General features: G+C 42.5%; 2 protein-coding genes across 4 annotated transcripts; one reads left to right on the forward strand and one right to left on the reverse strand.

Moving 5' to 3' along the window:
* The first annotated feature begins 255 nt into the window (after nucleotides 1–255).
* On the forward strand, nucleotides 256–4,381 carry bhlhe41 (basic helix-loop-helix family, member e41). Of its 2 annotated transcripts, none has more exons than XM_071525092.1 (5): nucleotides 256–404; nucleotides 494–560; nucleotides 723–833; nucleotides 938–1,049; nucleotides 1,484–4,381. In XM_071525092.1, the coding sequence occupies exons 1-5, from the start codon at nucleotides 343–345 to the stop codon at nucleotides 2,407–2,409; spliced, it is 1,278 nt and encodes a 425-aa protein (XP_071381193.1). In that variant the 5' UTR covers nucleotides 256–342; the 3' UTR covers nucleotides 2,410–4,381. The 2 variants fall into 2 exon arrangements, with proteins under 2 accessions (XP_071381193.1, XP_071381195.1); XM_071525094.1 differs by having other exon boundaries at nucleotides 726–833.
* Nucleotides 4,382–5,561: 1,180 nt separating this feature from the next.
* LOC139648851 (ras association domain-containing protein 8) lies at nucleotides 5,562–20,985 on the reverse strand. Of its 2 annotated transcripts, none has more exons than XM_071525089.1 (6): nucleotides 20,703–20,985; nucleotides 14,725–14,931; nucleotides 11,799–12,598; nucleotides 10,984–11,181; nucleotides 10,047–10,191; nucleotides 5,562–7,682 (listed from the first exon to the last, which is right to left on the reverse strand). In XM_071525089.1, the coding sequence occupies exons 2-6, from the start codon at nucleotides 14,825–14,827 to the stop codon at nucleotides 7,561–7,563; spliced, it is 1,368 nt and encodes a 455-aa protein (XP_071381190.1). In that variant the 5' UTR covers nucleotides 14,828–14,931; nucleotides 20,703–20,985; the 3' UTR covers nucleotides 5,562–7,560. The 2 variants fall into 2 exon arrangements, with proteins under 2 accessions (XP_071381190.1, XP_071381189.1); XM_071525088.1 differs by having other exon boundaries at nucleotides 11,793–12,598.
* Between the last annotated feature and the right edge of the window lie 3,085 nt (nucleotides 20,986–24,070).

Genomic DNA, 24,070 nt, shown 5'->3' on the forward strand with positions numbered 1-24,070 from the left:
GAATCACGTATCAGCAAGGAGGTCAAAACGGGTAGGACTACGTAGCATCGTTATAGGAACAGCAGCGATGGCTGCTAACACAGAGAAGGTCTAATTACCGGACTTTGTGCTGGTGCAGGCTACACGTGAGTCGGAAGCTGTTCCTACCGGAGGCGCGCGTGCGCTCTCACTACAGCACCGACGGTTCGCAAAGTGGCAGCTCAGAAAACTATAGACATCAGTCTAAAGCGCAGCTCCACTGGAGGACACGCACTGTGCAACATCTCCCTCAACCCCGTGTTTTGTGGATCGTGGAATAACAAACATTCCCCGAAGAGGCTTGAGGAAGGATAAGCAAAAGTTATGGATGAAAGAATACCGCATTTACAGGACAGGCAATTTATGGAGCACGCCGATTTCTTGGGGTGAGTGTCGCTTTTGGCAAACTCTGTCAAACTCTCGCTAATAATGAAAACTTGAAGATTAATCAGGCATTTTTTCTCCTTTACTTTAGGGTGGATTACCCCTCCCTCTACATGTGCAAATCTAAAAGAGGAATGAAACGCGAGGATGGTGGGAAGGTGCGTACTGTTACTTACATTTAGGACACTTAAATGTAGCCCATAGTTTATCATTTTGATTACACGACCTTTGTCAGGTCATGAAACATAACGTGATTCATTTGTGCTGTAAATTTTATAGCTTTCTGTCTCTGATGTAGTAAACCCTTGTACCTTTGCCAGCAGGACGCATACAAGTTACCACACCGGTTGATAGAGAAGAAGAGGAGAGACAGAATCAACGAATGTATTGGCCAGCTGAAGGATTTGTTACCCGAACATCTGAAGCTGACGGTGAGATTCTGACAATACAAAGTTTTTAGATGCCCGCTGAATCTGGTTTTACATGACAGTGATCTTGTAAATAACCAACGGAACTGTTGTTTTTCCCCCCACAGACGCTCGGGCATTTGGAGAAAGCAGTTGTCCTGGAGTTAACACTGAAGCACTTAAACGCACTGACTGCTGTCACTGAGCAGCAGCACCAGAAGATTATTGCTTTGCAGAATGGTAAGAGGCGTGAAGTTTGCCATGTAGCCAAGTTTTTTCAACAATCCAGGAACTGCTCTTCTTGATAATTTGATATTCAACGAGATAGTTTAGATTAGGTTATATTGAATATATTAGGCTATATGAAACTTTAATAATCCCGGTGGGGAAACAATCGTTGGAGCAGCAGATAGAAGGATATGAATATAAGAAATATTGAAGATGACAATTACAGCAAGAGAGCATATTGAGAATATTACAACAGATGATATAGAATGATAAAACTTCTTAGTTGACAGATTAACAGGTTAGAAGCGGGTGTGCAGCTGTTCACATTATCAGTATGCAGACATGCAAACTATCCGAATTCTCTGCTGGATGACGAGACTTTTCTTGGCTACGTTTTAGAGAATAATCAGCTGTTTAATCATTTTTTTTAATCACACGTTTTACAGGGGACCGGTCGATGAAATCTACCATTCATGCAGATCTGGATGCGTTCCACTCCGGGTTCCAGGCCTGTGCCAAAGAGGTCCTGCAGTACCTGAACCAGTTTGAGAACTGGACGACACGAGAGCAGAGGTGCGCGCAGCTCATCAGCCACCTGCACAAGGTTTTAGCGCAGTTCCAGCCTGGCGCACCGCCGCTCCAGCACCAGCTACCCGCCGGGGACGCGCAGGACCGCGATGGGCAGAAAGCCGACAGTCAAGCCAACTGTGTCCCGGTCATCCAGAGGACCCAAGCCGGGGAGCTTAACGAGAACGACACAGACACGGACAGTGGATACGGGGGTGAAGCTGAAAAGAACGATGGCAAAGATAAAGAATGTGAGCGCAATAAGGCGCAGGGACCCAAGGCGGTAAAGATCAAGCAAGAGTTTGGAGATGATCGCGTTGCCAAAAAACCAAAGATGAACTGGAGTGGAAATGGCTTAGCCGTCGCAGACCCTACCAGACCTGATGTGGCGTTTATGAACTCTCTGATGGGAATAACTGGTGTGGGACAGCAGACACCCATTTGCATGCCTTTTTACTTCATCAACCCCTCCGCGGCAGCGTCCTATATGCCTTTTTTCGACAAAAGTAACCTTGAAAAGTATGTGTACCCAGCGGCAGCCGCTCTCACATCCCCTTTCCCCTGGTTATACCCCGGGATCCCCGCGCACGCATCAGCAGCGGCGGCCGCGGCTGCAGCGGCAGCTTTCCCCGGCTTGTCTGCACACTTTGGAGCCTCTGCCCAATCAAAAGACTCCCATTCTCCGGACAGTGACGGGTCAAACGAGGCTGAGCTCGGCTTACTTGAGGAGAGAGAGGAAAGTCCTGGGGATGACGACGATCACGGTGACGTAGCTGATGCATCCCAGGATAACAAGAATACATAATCAGTTTTCTGCTTGTCAAACGGGCTAATTTGTCTGTGTTACTTTTTCGTGCATTCTGCTAAGCAGTTTATGTATTCTCGTTTTTTATTAGGCTAGTTTTAAGACAAGGTTTCACAGTAGAATTTCTCATGTACAATATCTTGGCGAAACAGGGGACAGTTGTGACGGCGCGTGCCTTTTGCACTTATGCTAGATTAATCAATTTGAATGATTATCGACGATGATTGACACTAATACACGTCTGTGTTGTCCGAAGGGCATATTGTGCTGGAGTTAGTTTTTTATCTTCTTTGATAAAATATTTTGAAACGGCAGTATTGGTGCCAAAACTTTGGGTAACAGAACCGTGCGCAGTATCCCTCTATCCCAATCAGCGAGTCTCTTTGGATGTATTATGTTGCAACTGACCTCTGCCAAGGTTATTAACAGCTTGGCTAACTCTGACTGTAAATATAATTACCTGGAAGATAGTCTGATTCATTAACATGTAAATGTGCACTAAATGGGCCTATATAATAAGTGCTCGAGGAAGTATAACGCCTACAGTACCTCATCCCCCACTTTCCCTCGGGCTAGGCTAATTGGGAGCCTCATTACTGTCCCTCCTGAGGTGAAATGAATGGTACCCCCCCCCCCCCTTCACAACACCACCAACAACAACACCAACAACAACAAATATATTGATCATGTTGAAATGATGGGAGTGGTGTTAGGACTATTCCCCCTCTTCATGGCAACTCATTTTTACAGATCTGAGTTTACTTTACCTGTTTGTTCGTTTGAAGAAAGAAAAACAACCGCCACACCAGTGATCAAGTTATTAAAATGCTGATAGGTTTAGTAATGGAAAAAAGGAGCCCTTCATTCAGAGGGGACAGCTCGACCAGCATATTGTACGTCCCTTGAATAAAGCATTTCTGCACACTGAGTTGCAGTAACCTGTACCTCCAATAAACATTGTACTACAGTAGGTAGCATAGCACCTTATAGATCTTTGATATTGAATGTACCTGTATTTTCCCAGCTGTTGAAGTTTGTATGTAGGACGATCTTTACTCTTTGAGACGTAAAGTGCACTTTTCTCTGCCTTTGAAAGCCCCCCCCCCTCCTTCCCCCTCCAAAAAAGTCACCTTACAAAGTTATAAGTTATGAAAGTCAATCACTGTAGTAGTGTTTACCATTTTATTGTGTTGTCGGGTCCTCTTGAAAGAAAAACATGACATCATTTCAAAAGAGAGAGTAGAGATACAAGATGCTTTTGTGGTGATTTCATGCAGCAAAGCGGTGATGAATTAGTTCCTCTGATTTAATAAAACACTGCTCATTTCTAGCTCTTTTAAGCCGGGGTAGATGATTCAAATCATTGTCAGCTTTGAGAAACCCTGCACCCCATTACATGCCACAGTATCCCTGATTCTCTGTGTTGTATGCTATCATCGTATATATATAAACAACCTTGCTTTTCAAATACTCGACAAAGGTGGAAAGGAAACTGTGGTCACATGACCGGCAGTTGTGACCATTGCTGTTTTAGGATCTTTCGAAATCTTGGCCTGTTTTCTAAGAGATTAATTCCTGCAAGTGTGGTGTTGTTCAGTCCCATGTGTGACTGAATACACAGACAATTTTCATCTTATTTTGCATACATGTCATTGCTTTTATAGTTATGTTCTGCTGTTTCTGCCTCAAATCTGCCATGTTTTCAATTGTTATATAAAGTGGCATGTGTGTTTGTAAATAGTTTTTGTGAATATACCATACAATATACATGTCTATGTCAATGTTGTAGAAGTCTATGGAGTTTTTTAAAAAAGATTTAACTGAGCAACTGTTGCACATTTCGTTAATGCTTTACACATATGCTGTTCTAAATTATTGCTGATGAGTTGTAAAATAAATATCAAAACAAAACTATACAGGTTTACTTCTCATTTAACACAAACGCTGCACTCTATCACACTTGTTTCATCAAACCCAGTACAAGGTCAGTGAGTATGTGTTAGTCTGTTGATGTGTTGCTTCCAACAAATTACCTCCATACTGTATGTAATGTGCAGTTTGTCGGAGGCAACACACACTGTCTAAGAGAGAGAAGTTAGGTATGCGCAAGATACAGTAAAATGGTCAGAATCCAGAATATCTAACAGCTTTCATGAATAAACAATACCAAAAGTCCCACAGATGAAATGTATTGTTATTAATGTGCTAATCAGCTGACAAGTCACAGCAGTGGAATGTACAGTAAGCCAAGGCTTTAAGCAAATGTCATGTGATAAAAGGATGATGAAGTGAGATTACGCTCACTCTGTACAGGCTGATGCAAGACAAGGGCCCTGCTTTCAACTTGTCAGAGGCTTTAAGCAGGATCAAGCCCAGTCTTTGTTGTTGCCATTAACTGGCTTATTCCAATGTTACTTGAATCTTTACGATTAATTGGATTGCCTTGATATCTCTATGCAGTGCTACTTGATTTTATGCTCGCTAGTGAGCTTGGCTATTTAGAGCTCCAATTAGTACAAACTTGTGCCTTTCGAGGCTAGCAAGGAACATATGCTGCTTTGGGGTGCAGCTGTTTTTTAGTAAATCCTCAGCATAGTGATGGAACATGGTCCACATCGAAGCCCCGCATGGCAACATCTCCACCAACAGACAGAAAGACCTCATCTGGTACTTCCCCTTTGCCCAGAACCTTTGCTTTCTCAACCTAAAATTACAGTACGCTTCTTTGGATATCTTCAGTCATCTGTGAAAGCACCAGGTAAGAGTAAATTATAAAAGTTTGAGCAAATATATTTCTGCAGTCATATTACAGGATAAGCCAACCCTTTGTAAACCTTCCATGGGACAGTGCTACATAACAAAGTTCATTCCTTTGGCTGAATATACATATCATGAAGCTTAGGATGTCTCTCATCATTGGAAAAAAACACTTATTGCCATTTCCTTCATACTGTCACAGCCATATTGCACCCATATTGGCGGTTCTGTGATTACTGGGCAAAGGTCTCCATCTACTGGTGAAATGCCTGACATAGACACGTGCCTTGAGAGTGTGCAAGCTGGAGTACATCCAATATAGATTCTGTATTACATGCACAGTGCAGTTTCAACTATCACCACATGTAATAGTCATGAAACATCCAATTCTGTCAATTGGTTTATTGAATCATGCAATCCATGTCATATCATCAGCCAGTTACAGCCATACATCTGTCAACACTTTGCGGTATATTAAGGCAGGAAAAAAAAACAGGTATGTACAGTCGACATCTTATAGATCTAGAACAAATACAGTTGTAAACACTGACCACAGCTACTAATCATCCCAGGGTGGAAAATGCACACAAGTGGTTTCTTCATAATAAAACAACCCTCTACTTCTTCCTGGGTAACAGAAGTGATCTAAACTGGTAACTATATGTGCTGCATGACATGAAAGAAATTAGAATAAATTGTCAACGCACTTTACAGCACATAATATAGTGACAATAATACAGTGACAAAGTGGAAAGCGCTATCAATAATGATCTTTCCCATGATATTTCTACAAAACACTATGATTTTTCAAAAAGATAATTAGAAATAGTTTCCTCTTTGTTGCTATGCTATTGCCATTTCTCTCTGTGCGGCCAAGTGGTGCTATTACATCTACCGACATCTTACTCTGAAGTATGATCATTGCTTCAATGACTCTGCTAAAGCTTGACTGTACATTATTTGTATACACCAACTGTTGTACCCCTAGAATTAATATAAGGCACTTGTTGTGATGTGATTAGCAGCTAAACTACAACCAAAGAGGGGTTTCATACTTGGGCCTTTTTTTTATCCCTTTTCCCTTTTGTCATTGACTCCCAACTCAAAAACGTACTTTCCTTTCTCTCTGTCATTCTCTCTTTCTCCCACACACACACACAAACACACACACCACACACGCACACACAGTAGCTGTGGCTATCCAAGCTATTATTACATGCGTCCCCCCTTTAGATCTAACAAACGTCTAATTTACTGTCATGTAGGTGCTCTGGACATCCAGATATGGCTATATGAACGACACACACATGCAACAAGACCCGGTAATCTTTGGCCATCGATCATTACAAATGAACAAGCATAATAAATTTGGCAAAAATATACTGTGTAGTCATCTTAAGAACAAAAAAAGATAAAAGACATCTTAAAAACAAAAAGGAGAAAAGAGAAAAATAACACTGTTTCATTATGCAGGCGATACTGCGGGCATGAAGACACTGCATCCTTGTAACTGTGAATGCACTGCTTCGTAATAAAATATAATAATTCACTAAATAAAATTGAAGAGTAAGAAAACATATTTACAGTATGCCACCATTTTGGTACATATAGACAGCAACATTCTTCAGTAACAAAACTATTAACCATTTGTGCATAGTTTTAACATGTACAGAAAGTCAGAGCTAAGGGAATAAATTCTGATAGACTCTAGAGATATTTATTATATCATAGAGATGAGTGGATCCTTCATTACCGATATATGAACCAGCCATTACACTGGGTTAAATCTATTCACTACAGAATTACTTATGTTTTCAGAGATATAGTTCATAGATTCACATAACCAAGACGCTCAAGAAGAATATTGTTCAAAAGGCAATCGTTTTGGATCATGATGCTAGTGATAAAACAATACCATATCATTCAGCAGGTACTGAAGTGAGAATAAAAGTACAGTAAGTGGATGTGTTTAAAAGGGATGTCGACGACAGTGTGATCTTTAGCAAGTCCCAACATTTTCAGAGACGAGCACCTGTGTCGTGGCGCATGATGCCGCTGCCGTTTCGATCTTTTTTGTTTCATGCCATCAGTTCTAAGCATCTTTCACTCCCACCAAGTGCTCCAATGACTTCCATCCAGCAGTCCACATCTTTCCTTCATCGTTTGAGCCTTTACACTCAGGCTCGCCTACGGGACGGCTGGTTTACGTAGGCTGCTTCCACTGTTTATAAAAGCTCCATAACAGATCCGGGCGAGAGAGAAAACAGTGCATAGGAGAGTGCTACTGAGGTATCCTGTACTGTGATATCCAGACACAAGGGAGTGAGCTAAGGGGCCGAGACGCGAGGGAGACAGGAGATGTCCCCCTTCGCCCCGGTACTGTGTCGCCGAGCCTCAGACGTAGATGCCCTCCGGGTTCAGTCCGGAGCTGAGAGGGCTGTGGAGCACCCGAAGGTGACCGGACATCGGGTGGGAGGACACAGGGCGCTTCAGGGAGCCAGTGAGGGGAACTAAATCTGAGCAAGGCAAAAAAAAAATTAGAGAGGATATGCCATTCAATATGCTATACAAAAGTGTACTTCGAGGATTTGGGGTGTAAGTGTCATTTTGGCTGAAAAAGAGTGTTAATATATCATTGGAAAGCTCTTGTTGAGCTCTATCTGATGGTCCAAAGAACACATTTGTAAGCATAAACAAAATTAAAATAAAGGGGGTAATCCAAAAGACTCAAGTGGATCAAATTTGGAGCGAAAGAGGTGTAAATGCACTTAATAGCTTTTTATAGTGCATCAATTTTCTGAATCTTAATATCTATAAAAGTATAAATAGTTCCTATGTTACGTTTTGAATAAAAGGATGCAAGCATTTCAAGTTTTGTATTTGCTCTGCTATAAAATTAGGAACATGTCACTTGCGCCCCTTTCACTCTAAAACCTCTATTTATTTGTGTTTCTTGATCTACACCACATGTGATCTCTGCTATACAACATCCAGCCACCAGGAGTCAGCATTGAGCTAAACAAGAGAGCCAGCCATTACACTTTAATTCTCTGGCCAAGCACAAAAGCTCTTGCTGATTCAACACACATGTCCTGGTAGGTTATTAGAAGGACATGAACACTAAATCCATTATTTTTTTTATAATGGAAAACCATTACCGTGAAGTTTAATAAAGAGACCTACAGCTCTGAATGATGTAATGGTGCAGCACATGGTCATGGAGTCATAAGAGTCAGAAAAATATTTGCTGTACTTGATTTAGAAAGACTCTGTGGGGGATGTGAGATTTAAAGGTGAAGTGTTGTGTAAACTGGTGTGTTAGAGATATTAACAAAATCAGTTTAAGCATCTAAACCATTATGTACCGTTCTAGTTTCAGCTCTTGAACTTGTTGCTGGCAGTCTATAACCGCCGACAAATGAAGCGCATTTCCCGGCTGAGGCTGAAATTGTTATTCTAAAGTTTTTAATAAGCAGCTGGTAGATGTACAACAGCTCAATTTAGACGGCCTCTATGGCATTCTGACTGCTCTCCCATTATTTACTGCTCTTGGTTCTGCGTCAGCTCTCCGCCTGTCTCCTCTAGGATGACAGAGCTATGGTCCGCTGGGCCCATCACTGAAACTGCTGAGCATGTGATAGAGGGGCAGAGTGATGGAAGGAGAGAGTGATGGACAGAGAGAGAGAGAGTGGGGTGAATGAGTGACGCCGGGCCTGCCTGTATCCAAGCAGCCGTTGGCATGGAGACTATAAGTGCCACTGGAGGGGGCGAAACAGATACTATACTCTCTCCTTTCTGTCTTTTTTCTGTCTACTAACCCCCCTCCCCACTTTCTCTCTCTCTCTCTCTCTCTCTCTCTCACACACACACATATACACACACTCACACACACACACACACTGAGCTGAGTCATTTTCTCCCAGCAGGCTGTCAAGAGATGAGGTAGAAAAATGACAATAAAAGCTTTGGTGGAACAGAATGACTTGAGTAATGCACAGGCGGACTCGCAGACAAACTGCACTTTAACGAAAATAAGATAAGTCATATGTTGCCTGTGTGAATGGCAGCCAAAGAGTAACATTTATCCTCAGACAGCCCGCACACTGATGTACAGGACTCTGTGTGATTAAGTTGTAATGCCTGTCTGGGTGCAGGCCTTTTAGTCCATCAGTTAGATTTAGTTGAACCATATGTCGCGGACTATATATCTAGAAGGTCAGCTCCGTACTTGTCATTTATGCCAATAAACTGGTCTTCCTCGCAAGGACCAAGTACCGAACCTGGGGTGACTTTGCTGCCCCTCCCTCTGGATCTCTCTCTGTCTTTCCAAACACATCCAAACACTCCAAACACCCCACTTCACTCCCCGCTTTCAAAACGTCCCTCAAAACCCACCTGTTCAAAAGTGCTTTTAAAGTCTGACTTCCTTTCCTCCTCCTGCCTCATGTTTCTATCTTTTGTTTTCTTACCCTTTTGTTTTGTTTGTTTGCTTCTTTCTAATTGACCACTACTGCTACTGTTTGTGCCATGTAATTTTTGTGAAATGCTTTATTGACCTATTCCATGTTTTTATATAGTTTTGCATAGTTGTTTTTTATAATATAGTTTTTATAAAAGCTATGTACTGTATGTGGACACTGTTTTTTCAAATTCTATTTCATGTAAAATGTCTGAGTATCTTAAAAAGTGCCATACAAATAAAATGCAATGTTATCATGATCATTATTATCATTCTTATTATTACACTGCAGTAGAGAGAACATGTGACACTAAATATGACAATACTCACTCCACATATTTGAGTATTTGTTGTGGTAAAAGATTATACCATGGACAATAACTCAAAAGAGAACCAAGCTGGAGTATTAAAAATGCATTACCTATTCCCTGACTGGTGTGAGTGCCTTCGTCCTCAGAGGGTTCGGCCGGCAGCACTGTGACCTTGGTGCCAGTCTGCTGGATGAACTGCTGCAGGTTCACCTGCCTCAGCTCCTTGGTCAGCTGCTCCAACTCATGCTGCATGTCCTTCGTGGAAATAACAGCACCAACAGAAAGGGATCGTTCAGTAAGCGGTAAAGTATTGATTACAGCTTGAAACTGATTGATTTCTACAGGTGCAGATTATGTAAGAAGTGTCTGTGTGTTTAAACATGCTGATTTGTATTGCTATGCTTTAACTATTAGTCAAAATATTCAAGTCCCTCTTCTATCCCGGTTATTATCCTAGAGGTTAAAATCACATCTGATGTTTCATAATGGCAACAAACATATTCAAAACATATATTCATTTCAAAAGTCAATCAAAAGACAGTTGTACATCTATTTCTCTCACATAACTCTTGAAACATAATGAGCACTTTGTGTTTTTAACAAAGATCTCATCAATTTTTTTATAATTTCCAAATGATTTAGACAGATGACAGGTAGTTAAGATGCTTAAGATGAAGTGACAAATTAAAAATATTTATATCAGTAGGATTTCAGTTGAAATGTAGCAAATGAATCAAAAACAGAAATTTTTGACAATTCAACAGAAGAAAACAAAAAAGTGTTGTTGTTTTTTTATCTCTTTTTGTGATTCTACTGATACCCTTAAAGAGAAATTCCCCCTCTACAAAGAGATCAAAGAGAAGGCCCGCATTCAACCCAGGCCTTGAATGCAGTCCTTCTGGTTGAAGGATGGCCTAATCACTACGCCATCCTGCAGCATTATCTTGTTATACTACCCTGATATAAAAATACCTCAAGGTGACGGAAAAAAAAGGTACTCTCCTAGATGTTTTCAGGTGTGAAAAAGTATGTGTGCATGTGTCTCACCTGCAGTCTCTTGCTGCTTTGTCCAAGCGACCTGTCCACAGCTCTGCAGCTGCTCTCCAGCTGGACGGCCTGTCTCTCCTGGGATTTTAGCTCTGATTTGGCCCTGAGGACCTGAGCCCGAGCCTCTGCCTCACTCACCCACTGGGTCTCCTGCCGCTCCCGCTGCAGCCTCTCCTCTTCCAGGCCGGCCTCCACACCCTGCCAGGACAGAGACAGACAGACAGCTAGGCAAAAGGTGGAAACCACAGCCACATAATGTACATGCATCATCATACAGATTGGTAATGCCAAAACAATCTAACTCACCATCTATATTGTTATCAAATGTAAATATTTATACAGCTGCAACTAATGGTTATTTTCATTTCTCGATTATTTTTTCAATTATTCAATCATTTAGCTTATAAAATGTCAAAAATCATGACAAATGCCCATCACAAGTTACCAGAGTCAAAAGTCTTAAAATTCATTACTTAGTCTGACCAGCAGCCCAAATAACCCAAATTATTCAATTTATAATGATATGAAAAAGCAACACAAAAGTAAGCAAATCTTATCTTATTTTGTGGAGCTGTAACCAGCAAATGTTAGGTAAAACAATTAATTGTTATCAAAATTATCAAAATTTCAGCACTAATTGTCTGTCATTCACAAAAACAAGAAAAAAAAATGACTGACAACTTCAGCTTTAGTTTCATTGTTGATAATCTTTTCCTCTTCCCAAAAAATTCCACTAAGATACTGTTTTGTCTGTCTGACCTCCTGATTCCGCACCCTGAACAGCCTTCCAACTCCCACAAATCGCTCACCTGTACCAGCGAAATCTTCTCTTCAATCTCCAGCTCACAGCCCTGCAGACGGCCACGCAGCTCCTGCAGCCGTTCCTCCAGCTGTCTCTCGCTCTCGAGCTCAATTTGCAGCTCACTGGCCCAGAACTCCTCCTCCTCCATCTCCACCTCGTTCTTCCTCAGACGCCTCTCCAGCCTCAGGATCTCCTCCATCAGCCCTCCTCCTCCTCCTCCGCCTGTGTCGACACCACACCCTCCGCTTCGCCCGCCTCGCCCCTCAGCCCAGACCTGCAGCTCAGCCTCGTAGGCCTCCAGCCTCTTCTCCAGCACGTTGAGAGTCTCCCTCTGAAGACCCACCAGCCTCACCAGGTCTTCCATGCGACAGGCCCACAGGCCGGGAGACGCGGTCCCGATGGCTGCCGCCGCATGGTGGTGATTCCCGCCGTTCCCCAGGAGGAGTCTGCGCTTGGCCTCGGACTCCCCGATCCTCCCTCCGCTCAGTATGTCCCTAAGGCCTCGGGGTCCGCCGGTGAAGGTGAGGGATTTGCGGCGCGGTTCGCGGCGGCGGAGGGAGCGGTCGTTGGGGTGACGAAGCTTCGCGAGGGGCGGGAGGCTCTGTCGGTGGAGCCCGCGTTCAGGGCCCCGGAGAGGGGGTCCTTCTGAGGGGGGGCGCTCAGTCAGGGAGGGGCCTGTACGATGCAGGATCAGCTGGACGTCACCAGCATATTGGCCCCAGGTGTTGAGAGAGGCCACAGGGCTCTCATGGGGGGCGAGGTGACGCTCTGTGTCCCGCCATTTCTCTACCAGAGTGTATCTCCCAGTGCGACCTGGAAAGAACACAACAGAATGTGAATTGAATCAGATTCTTACGCTGATAGATGGTAATGGCTCATTGTAAGGATTTCACCATTTGTTTACCGGAAGCCTAAACACAACCCTAGTAGCAGCATGTCAACAGAAACGCTTTCCGGTGCTTGTAAAATGCCAAAGTACCCAATTGATACTGATGTCTGATCATTTAGCATTGTGTATATTTCAATAGAAAAAATGAAAGGCAGGAGAGGAGGGGGCTCAGTGGTGCTGCTTTCTCAGCTTGGCGAGAGAAGGGGGGATGAGTCAGACTTTCCCTCCTCCTGCCCTACGCTTTGTGGGAAGTGATGTCAATACAGTCTGCTCGACTGCCCCGTTCCTGAAGGAGCCATATGGGAAAGGGGAGGGGGCTTTAGATCCCAGGCAGGCACTGAAAACAGCCTCCAACTATGACCCACTGTATCTCAGAAGGAGCTTTACATGTAGGTGGAAGAAATATTTGTTTACTTCATCAGGACTTACTTTCAGTTAACAACAAGCACTCTGGCATTTTGAAAAGCCTTATTCAACAACAACCCCAGATTTCAATTATAGGTTGATGAGCCATAATAATTAGCTTTATTAACAGGCTTCACCTACACGCAACTGCTCTGGACTCGCATCATCAGCAATGACTGCTTTCATAACCAAACTATAACAAGAAAATGAAGAAAATGCGTGCGTGTGATGAAAGACAACAGCTTAAGCAGGTATTGTTTTAGGAGCAGGTTTTGCACATTGAGTGTATGAATATCTACTGATGCAGTGTGCTGAAGGGACTGGACCCCTGTGGACATTATTATTATTAGCTTACCATATTGAACATTTTTAATTTTGAAATTTTAATATAAATGCTGATAAAGTTATACCATATAATTGTCATTTGAGCTGATTGACCACAAAGGATTTCATAACTCGACTAAAATGCTATCTTCATGACCATCTGTCTGTTAATTAAATTGCCATACTAAGCATTGTGCATTTTGTATCTCATGTATAGTGTTGTTGAATTACAATGTAGATCTATGAAGAACAACTAAGTAAAAAATGTAGGAAAAAGAACATGATAAAGGTCCAGGCACTCATGTAGGTTTGCAAGTAAAAACTATTTAATGCCCAGACATGTTTTATGCTTTAATTTATCCTTTTATCTTTTTCCTTCAGTTTTCCACCCCTCCCACTGCACCTGTATTAAAATGTACAAGGAGTGTCAAAGTAGAAGCAACAATTAATTCCTTTTGACATGTTAACTTTTTTTCTAGAAAAAGTGAAAGAACTAAAAAAGTAATGAATCTAATAAAAGCCAATAAAAAGCTTAATTTTTGATGGACCATGTTTCTAGCATGAAAGCAGTGACTGCAGTGAAAGCATTGCATTACAGAAAAAGGCAGACGAATGCTGCTTTCACCCACATTCACCCACACACATTATGGCATGTTGACAACCAACACATAGCACCAAGGTCCCATGATAGAAAGATAATCTATTACGAATCGTAATATCATTGTTGAATGACTGATCACTCCTATATTTATACTGTATTTTGTGCCAACATAACAGAAACAAGTGAAACATGTCGTCCCGTAGAAATGATGTGGGCACACTTTGGGCCAATCAGTAACAAGATACATCATCCCTCCAAGTTGAGTCAAAATCAGACCGGTGTTGCAGCAGTTGTAAAGAAAGCTGGACATGTGTAGCAAGCGCCTTCATTGGGCCAATAAATGTATTTAAATGCCAGAACAGTGTCAAGATGCATCATCCCTCTAAGTTTAGTCAAAATCAGACCACTGATGTAGCAGTTATGGCCTTACAAAGTTTGACATTTTTACCTTTCTTACTTATAGCACCCCATCAGGCCAATCAGTGTGGAACAACACTGGAACACAGTGCAAAGATGCATCATCAAAATCAGGCCAGTGGTGTCTGAGGTATCACATTTAATGGACAGACGGACAAAAACAGCTCGGTCCATAGTCCGCCCCTCGAATTTCACTGCATGGGGACAAAAACTATAACAGCTCAGCACAAAGCCCCAACATGTCTGATGACAGACTGTATCTCAAGGGTGCTTAATGTAGCTTCCTTGTAGAAGATGATCTACCTATAGCCTGGGCCAGAGCGATGACCACTTCCTGGCAGGTGGTTGCCTCAGTGACGCCACAGACGACCCTCTGGACTCCGTCCACCCAGACCTTGAGCTCCATGTTGGGTCAGGTGCGAGGGGGCCAGCTGTGGTGTGTTGGCCCCGTCATTCCTGAAGGCTCCAGTGGTGCAGGGCAGCAACAGGACAGACCTTCTGGCTTCTTCACTGTGGAGGAAAACCACAGAAAAACAGGAAACAGTTAGTCAGGAAGGACATGTGCTCAAGGCCAGCAGGGTTATAATGTTTGGTTGCCTCCAAGAAGGAAGACTTTATACACAAAGATGCAGACAGATATTGCCTACTAACAAGTAGCCAGTAGAAACAAGTTGATTCATCATCAGGTATGGCCATGCTATTTTTAGCAGCTGGTTGAGGAAAAAGGATGGCTCAGTCAGGAATGGACTGGTCCAGCAAGGCATGCCAGGACCAGCTGGCCATAACGCTGTTTTTCTGTCCTTCTCTAGGAATAGGTACATGTCTGTTGGGGGGGGGGGGGGGGGGCGGGGCAGGAAGACTCTGCCAACAGACATTCCCAAGCCCAGTTCCTGCTATTGTACAGAGAATCACATGGAAACATTGAAGAGAGAGCAGGAAGATAGAGTAAGTGAAACAGAGAAGAAGAGGACAGGAACAGTGAGTGTAACGGAGAAGGCAGGAAAAGTCAGTAAACCAGAAAAGGGAGAACAGGAAGAGATCATAACAAGGGGGGTTGACTGGGCCTTGCTTTACATGTCTCAGTTATTTCCCCCGCTCTGTGGCAGATTTAACATTTTTATGGCTGAAACGTGCACATGAAGAATGCATTATTCCCAACTCCCAATACAATAAAATTAAGAATATTAAAATATAGACCATCTTCACAGATAGAGAAATTCATGATCTAGTTTTCACTGGCAAAACAATTCTCAATATGATTGCTATTGATAGATTCAGATACAGATGTTTGCAGTTACCAGATGTACAAATTTAGAGCATGAGTGTCTATGCAGATGTGCAAATGTGAATCATTGGTTATTCACATTATTATCCAATTTGCAGGGCATACTGTATGTGCAGGATAATCAATAGTGTTAACTATTGACACCACAGATATGGAATGCCCGTTTGATATAGACAGACATCTAAGGGGGAAAAAGCCTCCTTCATCACTGTTTTCTTCAAGGACGGTCTATTGGGTATGAAAGGCATCTGTCCAGATCTGCAACACCCGCTAGGGATCTAACCTTCACTGCACCTGCACTGCTGAGGCAAGAGGTCCTTATGTCTGCTAACCCCCCACCCGCTACACCTCCCTCCGCACCCCTTATATTCCCTATCCGTTTTCTCAATGTCATCCACCACAGACTGTCCTGCCCTCCACCGAATGCTTTGCTAAATATGGTAGATTAAGATATTAAGCAGTGCTGCAAGGTATAATTTATTGAGATAAAACAAAACCCTCTGCAAGGATTCCAAAGAAAAACCTATCTTTTTCAGACATTTAGGGACTTAAGTGTGTGTTATTTGCATTACTATATATGCGTGTCTAATTGTGTGTGCCCAGGTGCCGACTATGTGCGTGTGCACGTACACGAGTGTCACCTTTGTCTCTGGCCTGGCTGTTCTCTCTATTCTTGGCGTATTTACAGCTGAGAAAGTGCTTTTGTCCTTCATTCAGATTGCCCTTAAATGGCAGTGAGGGCTGAGGGATGGAAGGGAACAGGCGACGAGTCACACAGAGCAGACTCTGCGAGATTTTTCTGCAATGACCCGAAACACTGTCACCATTTTGTTGAACCTTTTTTTCCAGGGAGTTGTGAAAAGAAAACTGAATAGGTCTTGATGCAAAGCAGGCACAGTAGATAAGCAAGAGGGAAGGTTGGGATACACTCTGGGGCGCAGACACATGGGCTAACAAAATTACTACATACAACACCACTTTAAGAGTTTCGGCAATTAAGTCAGAGGGTTTCACATAGAACTACACTGCAATGGAATTAAACAAAGTTGCCAGATAGAAGAAACAACTGTACAGACAAAACAAAAAACAGGTGACTAAATGGCTCGTATTTATACACACTGGCAGATGCTAAAGAAGTGGGGCATTTACAAAAGTCACTCATAATGGTGCAGGCTCATCACATTCATATTCATTAATATTAACCCAGCAAACAAAAACACCAGCAGGAACCTCCCCGTTTTATGCAGAAGCGATGATACAGGCACAGTGGCGTGGGGCAGAGTGCCATCTCTAGCTCCGCAAGCTCCATTCCTTTGCCCCGCCAGTGCCAGCCTGGGGAGATGCCCATTCCCTGATCTTGTGCAGCTCGTCTTATGCCAGGAAAGCATTTCGTGAGACGGAGAAGGGCTTAAATTCCTCTGTGTTCTATTTGAGCTCAGTTGAGAGATAGTCAAATACAGTAAAACCTCAAACTTAAGATGATTTATCTGTTTCTATCTGGCATTGGTTGAGCTGTATTTACTGCTCCTTGTCCTGTGATGCGTTCCTCTCCGAGCAGCGAGGTGTGTGAACAGCGCTGAGCAGCCTGTCTGTCCGGCTGCTGATGACACCGCTCCCGTTTCCTCGGCCAAGGCAGCGGGCCTACAGGAGCTCAGCGAGTTGGCAGGGAAAAGGCTTCAACTGGCCGCTGGTGTAAACAACCTACCATATGCTCCTCTGGGTGCTCCTATACAGTCAACACACCCCTGCACACATACACCGCTACCATGTGGAACTGTGGGATGTTGTGCGAAATACTGTATGGCACTGCTTGTTCAGTAGATTTACTGCCTACCAATACGAAAATAATCACTCGATGCTTATGAAGAGTTTCTACATCACGAGCTGGCCTGAGCAGCGTGTAGTTTGCTGAACAAGGGGGTATTTGAGGAGAACAAAATGGGCATTCATTACATTAAAACAAAACCAAGAGTGAGCACTACTCAGGAGAAACCCCCTGGGGGAGCAACCGAACTGAGCTGAGAAAAATGATCTCACAGGAAAACACTAATGTTCCGCAACTGCTACCTCCATGAATAGACGCTATTACACCCTGGTTCCTCCCCATTGTTCGCTAAGGTGGAAAACAATACAGCCATTTCATGAAGGATCGAACTCTTGGGCACTGAAAGTCCTGAGGCACACGCAGCTAAACAAAACAACAAAACAACACACGTAGCTAATTCAAACAATTAGCTAATTATATAAAGTTTCTGACATGCACAACTATCCCATGCTGCTCTCAATTGAAGAAAATGGGGTACTTGTTTACAGACTGTGGAATGATAGGGGTCCTGTTCTACTGCTCCTTGTCTATTTCTAACCAAACTTTAATTCAAATTGCACTTCCTGTAGAGCAACATGTAATTACTAGCAATTTATACTCTGCTGTAATTGGTAACAGATCTCTTGTGAAATAGATCTCTGTGCGCAGCCAAAGACAGATGCTGGTTTATTGTGGTGGCGCTGGTGGTGACTCTCTTGGAACCAACTAGAGAAAGCTTCTTTTTTTTTCCCTTTTCAATCCCTCTCGATTGCCATGAAGTGCTGCCCTTACACAACAACGCAGGGTAATCTCTGGGCCTCAGACGCCTTAGGGTGGCAGCAGTATACCATACTGTAAGACTGGCTGATAGCGTGCGGGACCCCTGTGGTTAGGAATGGAGGGAATTGCAGTGGGAACCAGATAAAGACGTTCCTCAGCCCCCCAGTATGCCAGCCTGGTCTGTATGCAATCCCCCCTGTCAAGTGTGAGTTACAGAGCATGGGCAAAGACTATTGAGAGAGACAGGCCTTGATCCTGCAGTGTGGAAACTGATAAGATGCAGGGTATGCATTCCTGGCCACCGAGAATGCAATGGGCCATGACTTGGAGATAAGGAAGCTATGAGTCCCTTTACCCGGTGATCTTAACATGTATACACAATCATGGCTATTAAAAGGACTAGTACTCCACAAGAGCTCGATGACAAGTCAGTGGACTGGACCCTGTAAAAAGTGTGCTTAAATTGGAGATTCAAATTACGAAAATCAGCAAACTTGTGTTTCCCAAACCCGTAATAACAAAACAAAAAACAGACAAAAAGCTGAAGAAGCAAAGTATCCAATGGCTTTCTGTTCTTTTCTGTAATCTCTAAAAGCTTCTGCCGTCCACAATGCCAGCATCCTCTCAGGTAATCAGTGCCTCAATTGCATTAGTCTCCACACAATGACAAGACCTACTGCCTCCAATATAGATAATTCGTAATGAATGACAAATTAAAGTTGCCATTCTACTACCAGCCGGAGTTATGCTTGTGGTCAGTGAGCAGCTGAATGAGATCCTGGGATGTTATCAGGAAGCGAATACGAGGCGCTTCCCAAAAGTAATATCTGTTACATCAGCGAGCATTACAAAGGACTGATTCATTTCCCAAAATGTCAAGAATTCACTACAAAGCTCTGCAACAGAAGGGAACCTTTGCCACAGATTTCTCGAACACATAAAGTTTTTGAAAACAAAGTCTGCTATAGCCCTCTTTAAATCCTGGCACCTGAAACACCTAGGACCCCCCTCCAAAACATAAGCAGGGTGAAGCATCGCCCAGAGGCAGCAGAATTTAGGATACCACTCCAATCTGAAGATCTGGGCGCATGGGATTAAACCCATGTCCAGTCACGCTACAGGCAGCACCCTCAGCTCCTGTAAGCTCTCCAGAAGCCCCTGGAGCAAGCCTCTATCTCTCTCTCTCTCTCTCTCTCTCTCTCTCTGTCTGTCTGTCTGTCTGGCTGATGTTAAACTATTAGACTCTGTGGCAGCCTCCCCCAATCGGGAGGTCAGCGCTGGCAGGATCTCGAACATCTGGACGGCACGTTTAGCCAGCAATAATGCCGCCTTTGTTCCCTTGCCATATTCCCTGCTCACAAGCCAGCTTTGAAGAGCCAGCGGGGCGGGCAGCAGGCTCCCGCAGCGGGCCAGAGGCACAGCAGCAACACTCAGTGGGGCAGCAGAGGCCTCTGGCCGAGGTTTAGATGGGACAGCAGTTTGTTAAGCATCACCTGGCAGTCACTCACACTGCTTCATTAGAGATAGAATTGAACACATGTTTTACAGCAGCTGCAATTACAGTCATCCACGAAAGAAAAAGTGGCAATGATATACAACTTATTAATTTGTTTCTTAATGTGTTTCTGTGTTTCAGTGTCTGTGTTTCTAGTCTCTTCTAGTGGTTTGCAGCCTACTATTCATGGCGGTAGTTTCCTGATGCCAGGTGAGTCCATTAAATTGCAGTAAAGGCCACTGAATTACATAATTCAATTTCCAAACTAAAGCAGTCCCCTTGCTGTAAGATTACTGAGTATTAAGGCTGTGAGAAACAAAACCTCGGCTGTTTTCAACGACTGAGTCCTAAGAGCTACAGGTTGACTCTGCTACACCTAGAGCTGGAGAGCAGACTAGAGCACTGGACCTTGAATAAACTCAACTTTAACTCAACTGATAACTTCATGGATTCTCTATTGATACTGATGATTGATGTGATAGATTTTCGAGTTGATCAGAGTCTCTGATATTTACAGATGATGCAGAACCTGATAAGGGGCAGCAGGAAAAGCTACAAAATGTTTTACTCACTGATGCTTTTCGAAATATGCAGGCCTGCCCGAAAAGGCAATCAACTGAATCAAATAATGTTTACAATTGGTCTTATTTTCACAAACTGGCACAATATTGGCCTGATATATTTGCTACACCGAACAGCCTGAAAGACATAATACATGAACACCTATTCGGTAAAATGCAGTCTACCTTTTATTGTTGGTGGCGAGTGGACACGGCTGGAGAAATGGCGATAATGGGTTCTGCTGGCTTCAGAGAGTATAGCCTAACTATTCTACTACAGTAATGTTTCCGTTATCTCGGTCTCACAACTACATTGGGTTTGGCTGCAGCACATTCTGCTATATATAACGGGCTTACCTTTATGTTGCAAACAGGAATCAACTCACTGCTCCCTATCCGAAGTGAAGTTTAGGGAGAAAAAATACAGGTAAAGGCGTGAATTCCGCAAAAAAATGTGTCCTTCTTCACCATTGCCCAGTAAATCACTTCCAACGAATTGCGACAAAGTAACGTCTGGCCGCCGGGCAAAAAAACAGTGAATAAGAGACGAATAACATCCAAACAAAAAAAGAAGATGATAACGATAACCGTTTTGGTCCGCTGTCCGAAAGTTTGTGGCTGCCCTCTCTGTGCGCTAGTCTTTTGCGGTCTAACCAATAAGCTGCGGAAAATGCCCCTCTCCCCGTTTCATTAGTCCTGCTGGTAAATACATCGCATCGGAACTGGGACACCGCAAGGCATTGTGGACTGTTTAAAGCTGCAATACACTTTGAGAGGGGGGTAGGATGTGAAGGCTACCTAGAGCAGGGGCTCCCAAACTTTCTCAAAGCAGGGACATCCAAACAGAGACGTATAAGACCGCGGACCCCCCTTTTGATTAGATTTTGCACCAAGGAACCCCATCTGTGAAGACTTTTGTTGTTAGATATGACTTAATACAAAATTGCATAACAGTTGACACTGTGGCTGAGGATGGGGGAGAGTGAAAAACTGAAATCAAAGCAGTCATCCTTATATATTATCTCTTTGTGAAAATGTCTACAAAGTGAAATAATAGTGAGATTTAACTATTTTTCAGTTTGCTGAGAACCTCCTGGAACCCCCTCATGGGCCCCTGGAGGTCCTCGGACCCAACTTTGGGCACCACTGACCTAGAGGAGAGTGTCTGAGGGAGACTCACAGTCACACTCTGTGGTAACAAAAGAAAGTTGTGTCTGCTGGTGAAAGTAATAGTGAAAGTGGTTTAGGCCCAATTTAGTTTGATCATAAGCTAGAGGGACAAACGTAAGGCCACGGGAGGAGAACATTGCATTTCTTTGGATAGATCCTCTCTCTGCTGACATTTCCTTAAAATGCATATTATATCACAGTAGGCCTATTTCATTATAATAAAGTCTTTGCTTATTCTGTAGACAAAGTTGCATCCTACCAACTTCTATGCCACTCTTGAAAAATGTGATCTTGCAGAATAGTAGGCATACAGTCTTTAATCAAAACTTCTCAAATGCCCCTTAAGAAAAAGAACTATAGTAGCTAACATTACAATACATTTTAGGACACAACACAAATATTGCAGTAAAACTTTTAAATATCATGCAGTTATTAGACTATATGTAAAAAAATATATACCACACACAAATTCTATAGGGATACCATAAGAGAGTAAAAAAAAAAAGACGAGTATGATAAGGTCTCTATAATCTCACAATTGATTACCACAGCCACACTCCAGTTCTCTATAGAAATATTAGTGTTTTTTCATTAGTGAAAACTAGGATGATTGTGATATATTGGGCTACAAAATAGTACACACATCTTTTTCTTTGATACCTCCTAAATGTAGCAGAATACATGCTATTTTGTTGTAAATTGTGACAAGAAATATATATATAAAAAATAAACTATTTTGCTCACTCTAACAAAACAGAGCCTGGCAATTAGAGATGATAATGCACAATGACTTGTATTTGCACTTTCTGACACACTGACTCACAAGTTATTTAAATGGTGTTGCTGTACAAACAAGACATTCTTCAGCATGGAGATAGGACAGCTGAGGAGCCATTGGCAATATAAATGGATACTTACTGCCCCCTTGTGACGTAAACAATGATTGGTGCAGGGCGGAAAACCGAACTCTTCATTGTGGATGAGAGCTTTTGGCCATAAGGATGTCAGTTTTTTTTTTTTTTCTAGTGATGAAGTGGGGGGTTGCACTGAGGTATTCGTGTTATTCCCGGGGTTTAGGATTGTGTAATCAGGAAGTTTAAATAGGAATGTGCTCTTAGTCAACTTGCCTGGTTAAATTAGGGATACAATTCAGTATTTTGGATATGCACTCTCTTCTAAGGCAAGAAAGAAAGAAAGAAATTAGCTTTATTTTATAGAAGTGCAATCCTTTTTGAACTTGAATGTCAGCGTTATTGTCTGAAAACAGTCACTCTCTCAGTCAGCTTTTAAATAAGTATGCCATTGCCATACTTAAATTAATTACATATGTGTCTTTTTACATGGCACCCCTGTCTGTGATTATTTTATATTTTGAAGTTTCCAGTAATTTTAGATAAATCCTAGTATTCTGTTACATCACCTTACATCATCATCTTGGTGGGAAAATAACAGGTGACTGTAATTTATTAACAGGCGATTATAACCAAATAACAGCACATCCAACAAGCTGTGTATATGGTAAAGCACTGTTGGTAGGAAACGCATGTGACATCATGGGAATTCTATTAATAATTTGTTTGCATTGAAGTTGTGATGCTTTGTAGATTATATTAGATGAAACTTTGCAGCCATCATTAGGGGAACAAGCTAAACTCTCAAGTGACAGTTTCATTAAATTCACATCTGCAAATTATAGTTTGAGAGTATAGTTCTATTGTATTTGTGATAGTTATATCCACAGTGAGACAATATAGACTGAGTAATGGGCCTATATGATGGCATTGTGGCCATGTGATGCAGTAGAGTGATTCTTGTCAGTGTGTGTGTGTGTGTGTGTGTGTGTGTGTGTGTGTGTGTGTGTGTGTGTGTTTGTGCGCGTGCGTGCGTGTGTGTGCGTGTGTGTGTGTGTGTGTGATGGAAAGGACCACTGTCTCCAGTCAGACAGCCAGGTTTAAAGAATTTGGTATGGCCACATAATAGATTCTCATTACATTTGTGTTTAAATCATAGATTTCCAGTGAGAACATCCGAGTTTACCATTTGACTTTTTGTTGTCATCATGTTACAAAGATTGGGCCTATTAATGGAATCTATTTAATCTAAACACAAAACGTATTATCAAAAATAAGTTTTAGGTTCACAGTTTTTACTTTGTTTTCACAGGCAGAGCTGTGGTTTCCAGAGTTGGAGTTGCGCAGGTTGGAGTTAGCCTGACGGAAAATCGCTATGATATTCCTTCAATATTCCTATAATATTCCTATAGTGACCTCTAGTGTGTCTGCGGTACTCAGTAGTGAGTTTAGAGTGAACTTCTCGTATTTTATGGTGTTTTATAACAACCATTGTTTCACTATATTATTCCTATATCCACACATGGACTCGTAGTATCATTCTAAAATGTATTTATTTATTATCGTTAGCTATTTTGCGAAAGATAGCTAGTCCCTAAAAATTATAAAATATTTACCACGGGCGTAATTTGTGGATTCATTATCTGCTGTGCTTGTTTGTTGTCTTTCTCCAGACTGAATTAGGCTATACTGTTCGAAGTCTGT

Source organism: Centroberyx affinis, unplaced genomic scaffold (assembly GCF_046629955.1).
Source record: "Centroberyx affinis isolate AG114_WGS23_722 - 3 ecotype Tasmania unplaced genomic scaffold, CSIRO-AGI_Caff_v1 ptg001264l_1, whole genome shotgun sequence".
NCBI lineage: Eukaryota > Metazoa > Chordata > Actinopteri > Beryciformes > Berycidae > Centroberyx > Centroberyx affinis.

Excerpts from the sequence above, each read along its gene's own strand:
- bhlhe41 (XM_071525092.1), top strand. The coding sequence starts at position 343 with ATGGATGAAAGAATACCGCATTTACAGGACAGGCAATTTATGGAGCAC. Across the intron at positions 834-937 it reads CCGAACATCTGAAGCTGACG|ACGCTCGGGCATTTGGAGAA; the intron begins GTGAGATTCTGA and ends TTCCCCCCACAG. Across the intron at positions 1,050-1,483 it reads GATTATTGCTTTGCAGAATG|GGGACCGGTCGATGAAATCT; the intron begins GTAAGAGGCGTG and ends CACGTTTTACAG.
- LOC139648851 (XM_071525088.1), bottom strand. The coding sequence starts at position 14,827 with ATGGAGCTCAAGGTCTGGGTGGACGGAGTCCAGAGGGTCGTCTGTGGC. Across the intron at positions 10,192-10,983 it reads AAAGCAGCAAGAGACTGCAG|GACATGCAGCATGAGTTGGA; the intron begins GTGAGACACATG and ends ATTTCCACGAAG. Across the intron at positions 7,683-10,046 it reads TCACACCAGTCAGGGAATAG|ATTTAGTTCCCCTCACTGGC; the intron begins GTAATGCATTTT and ends TGCCTTGCTCAG.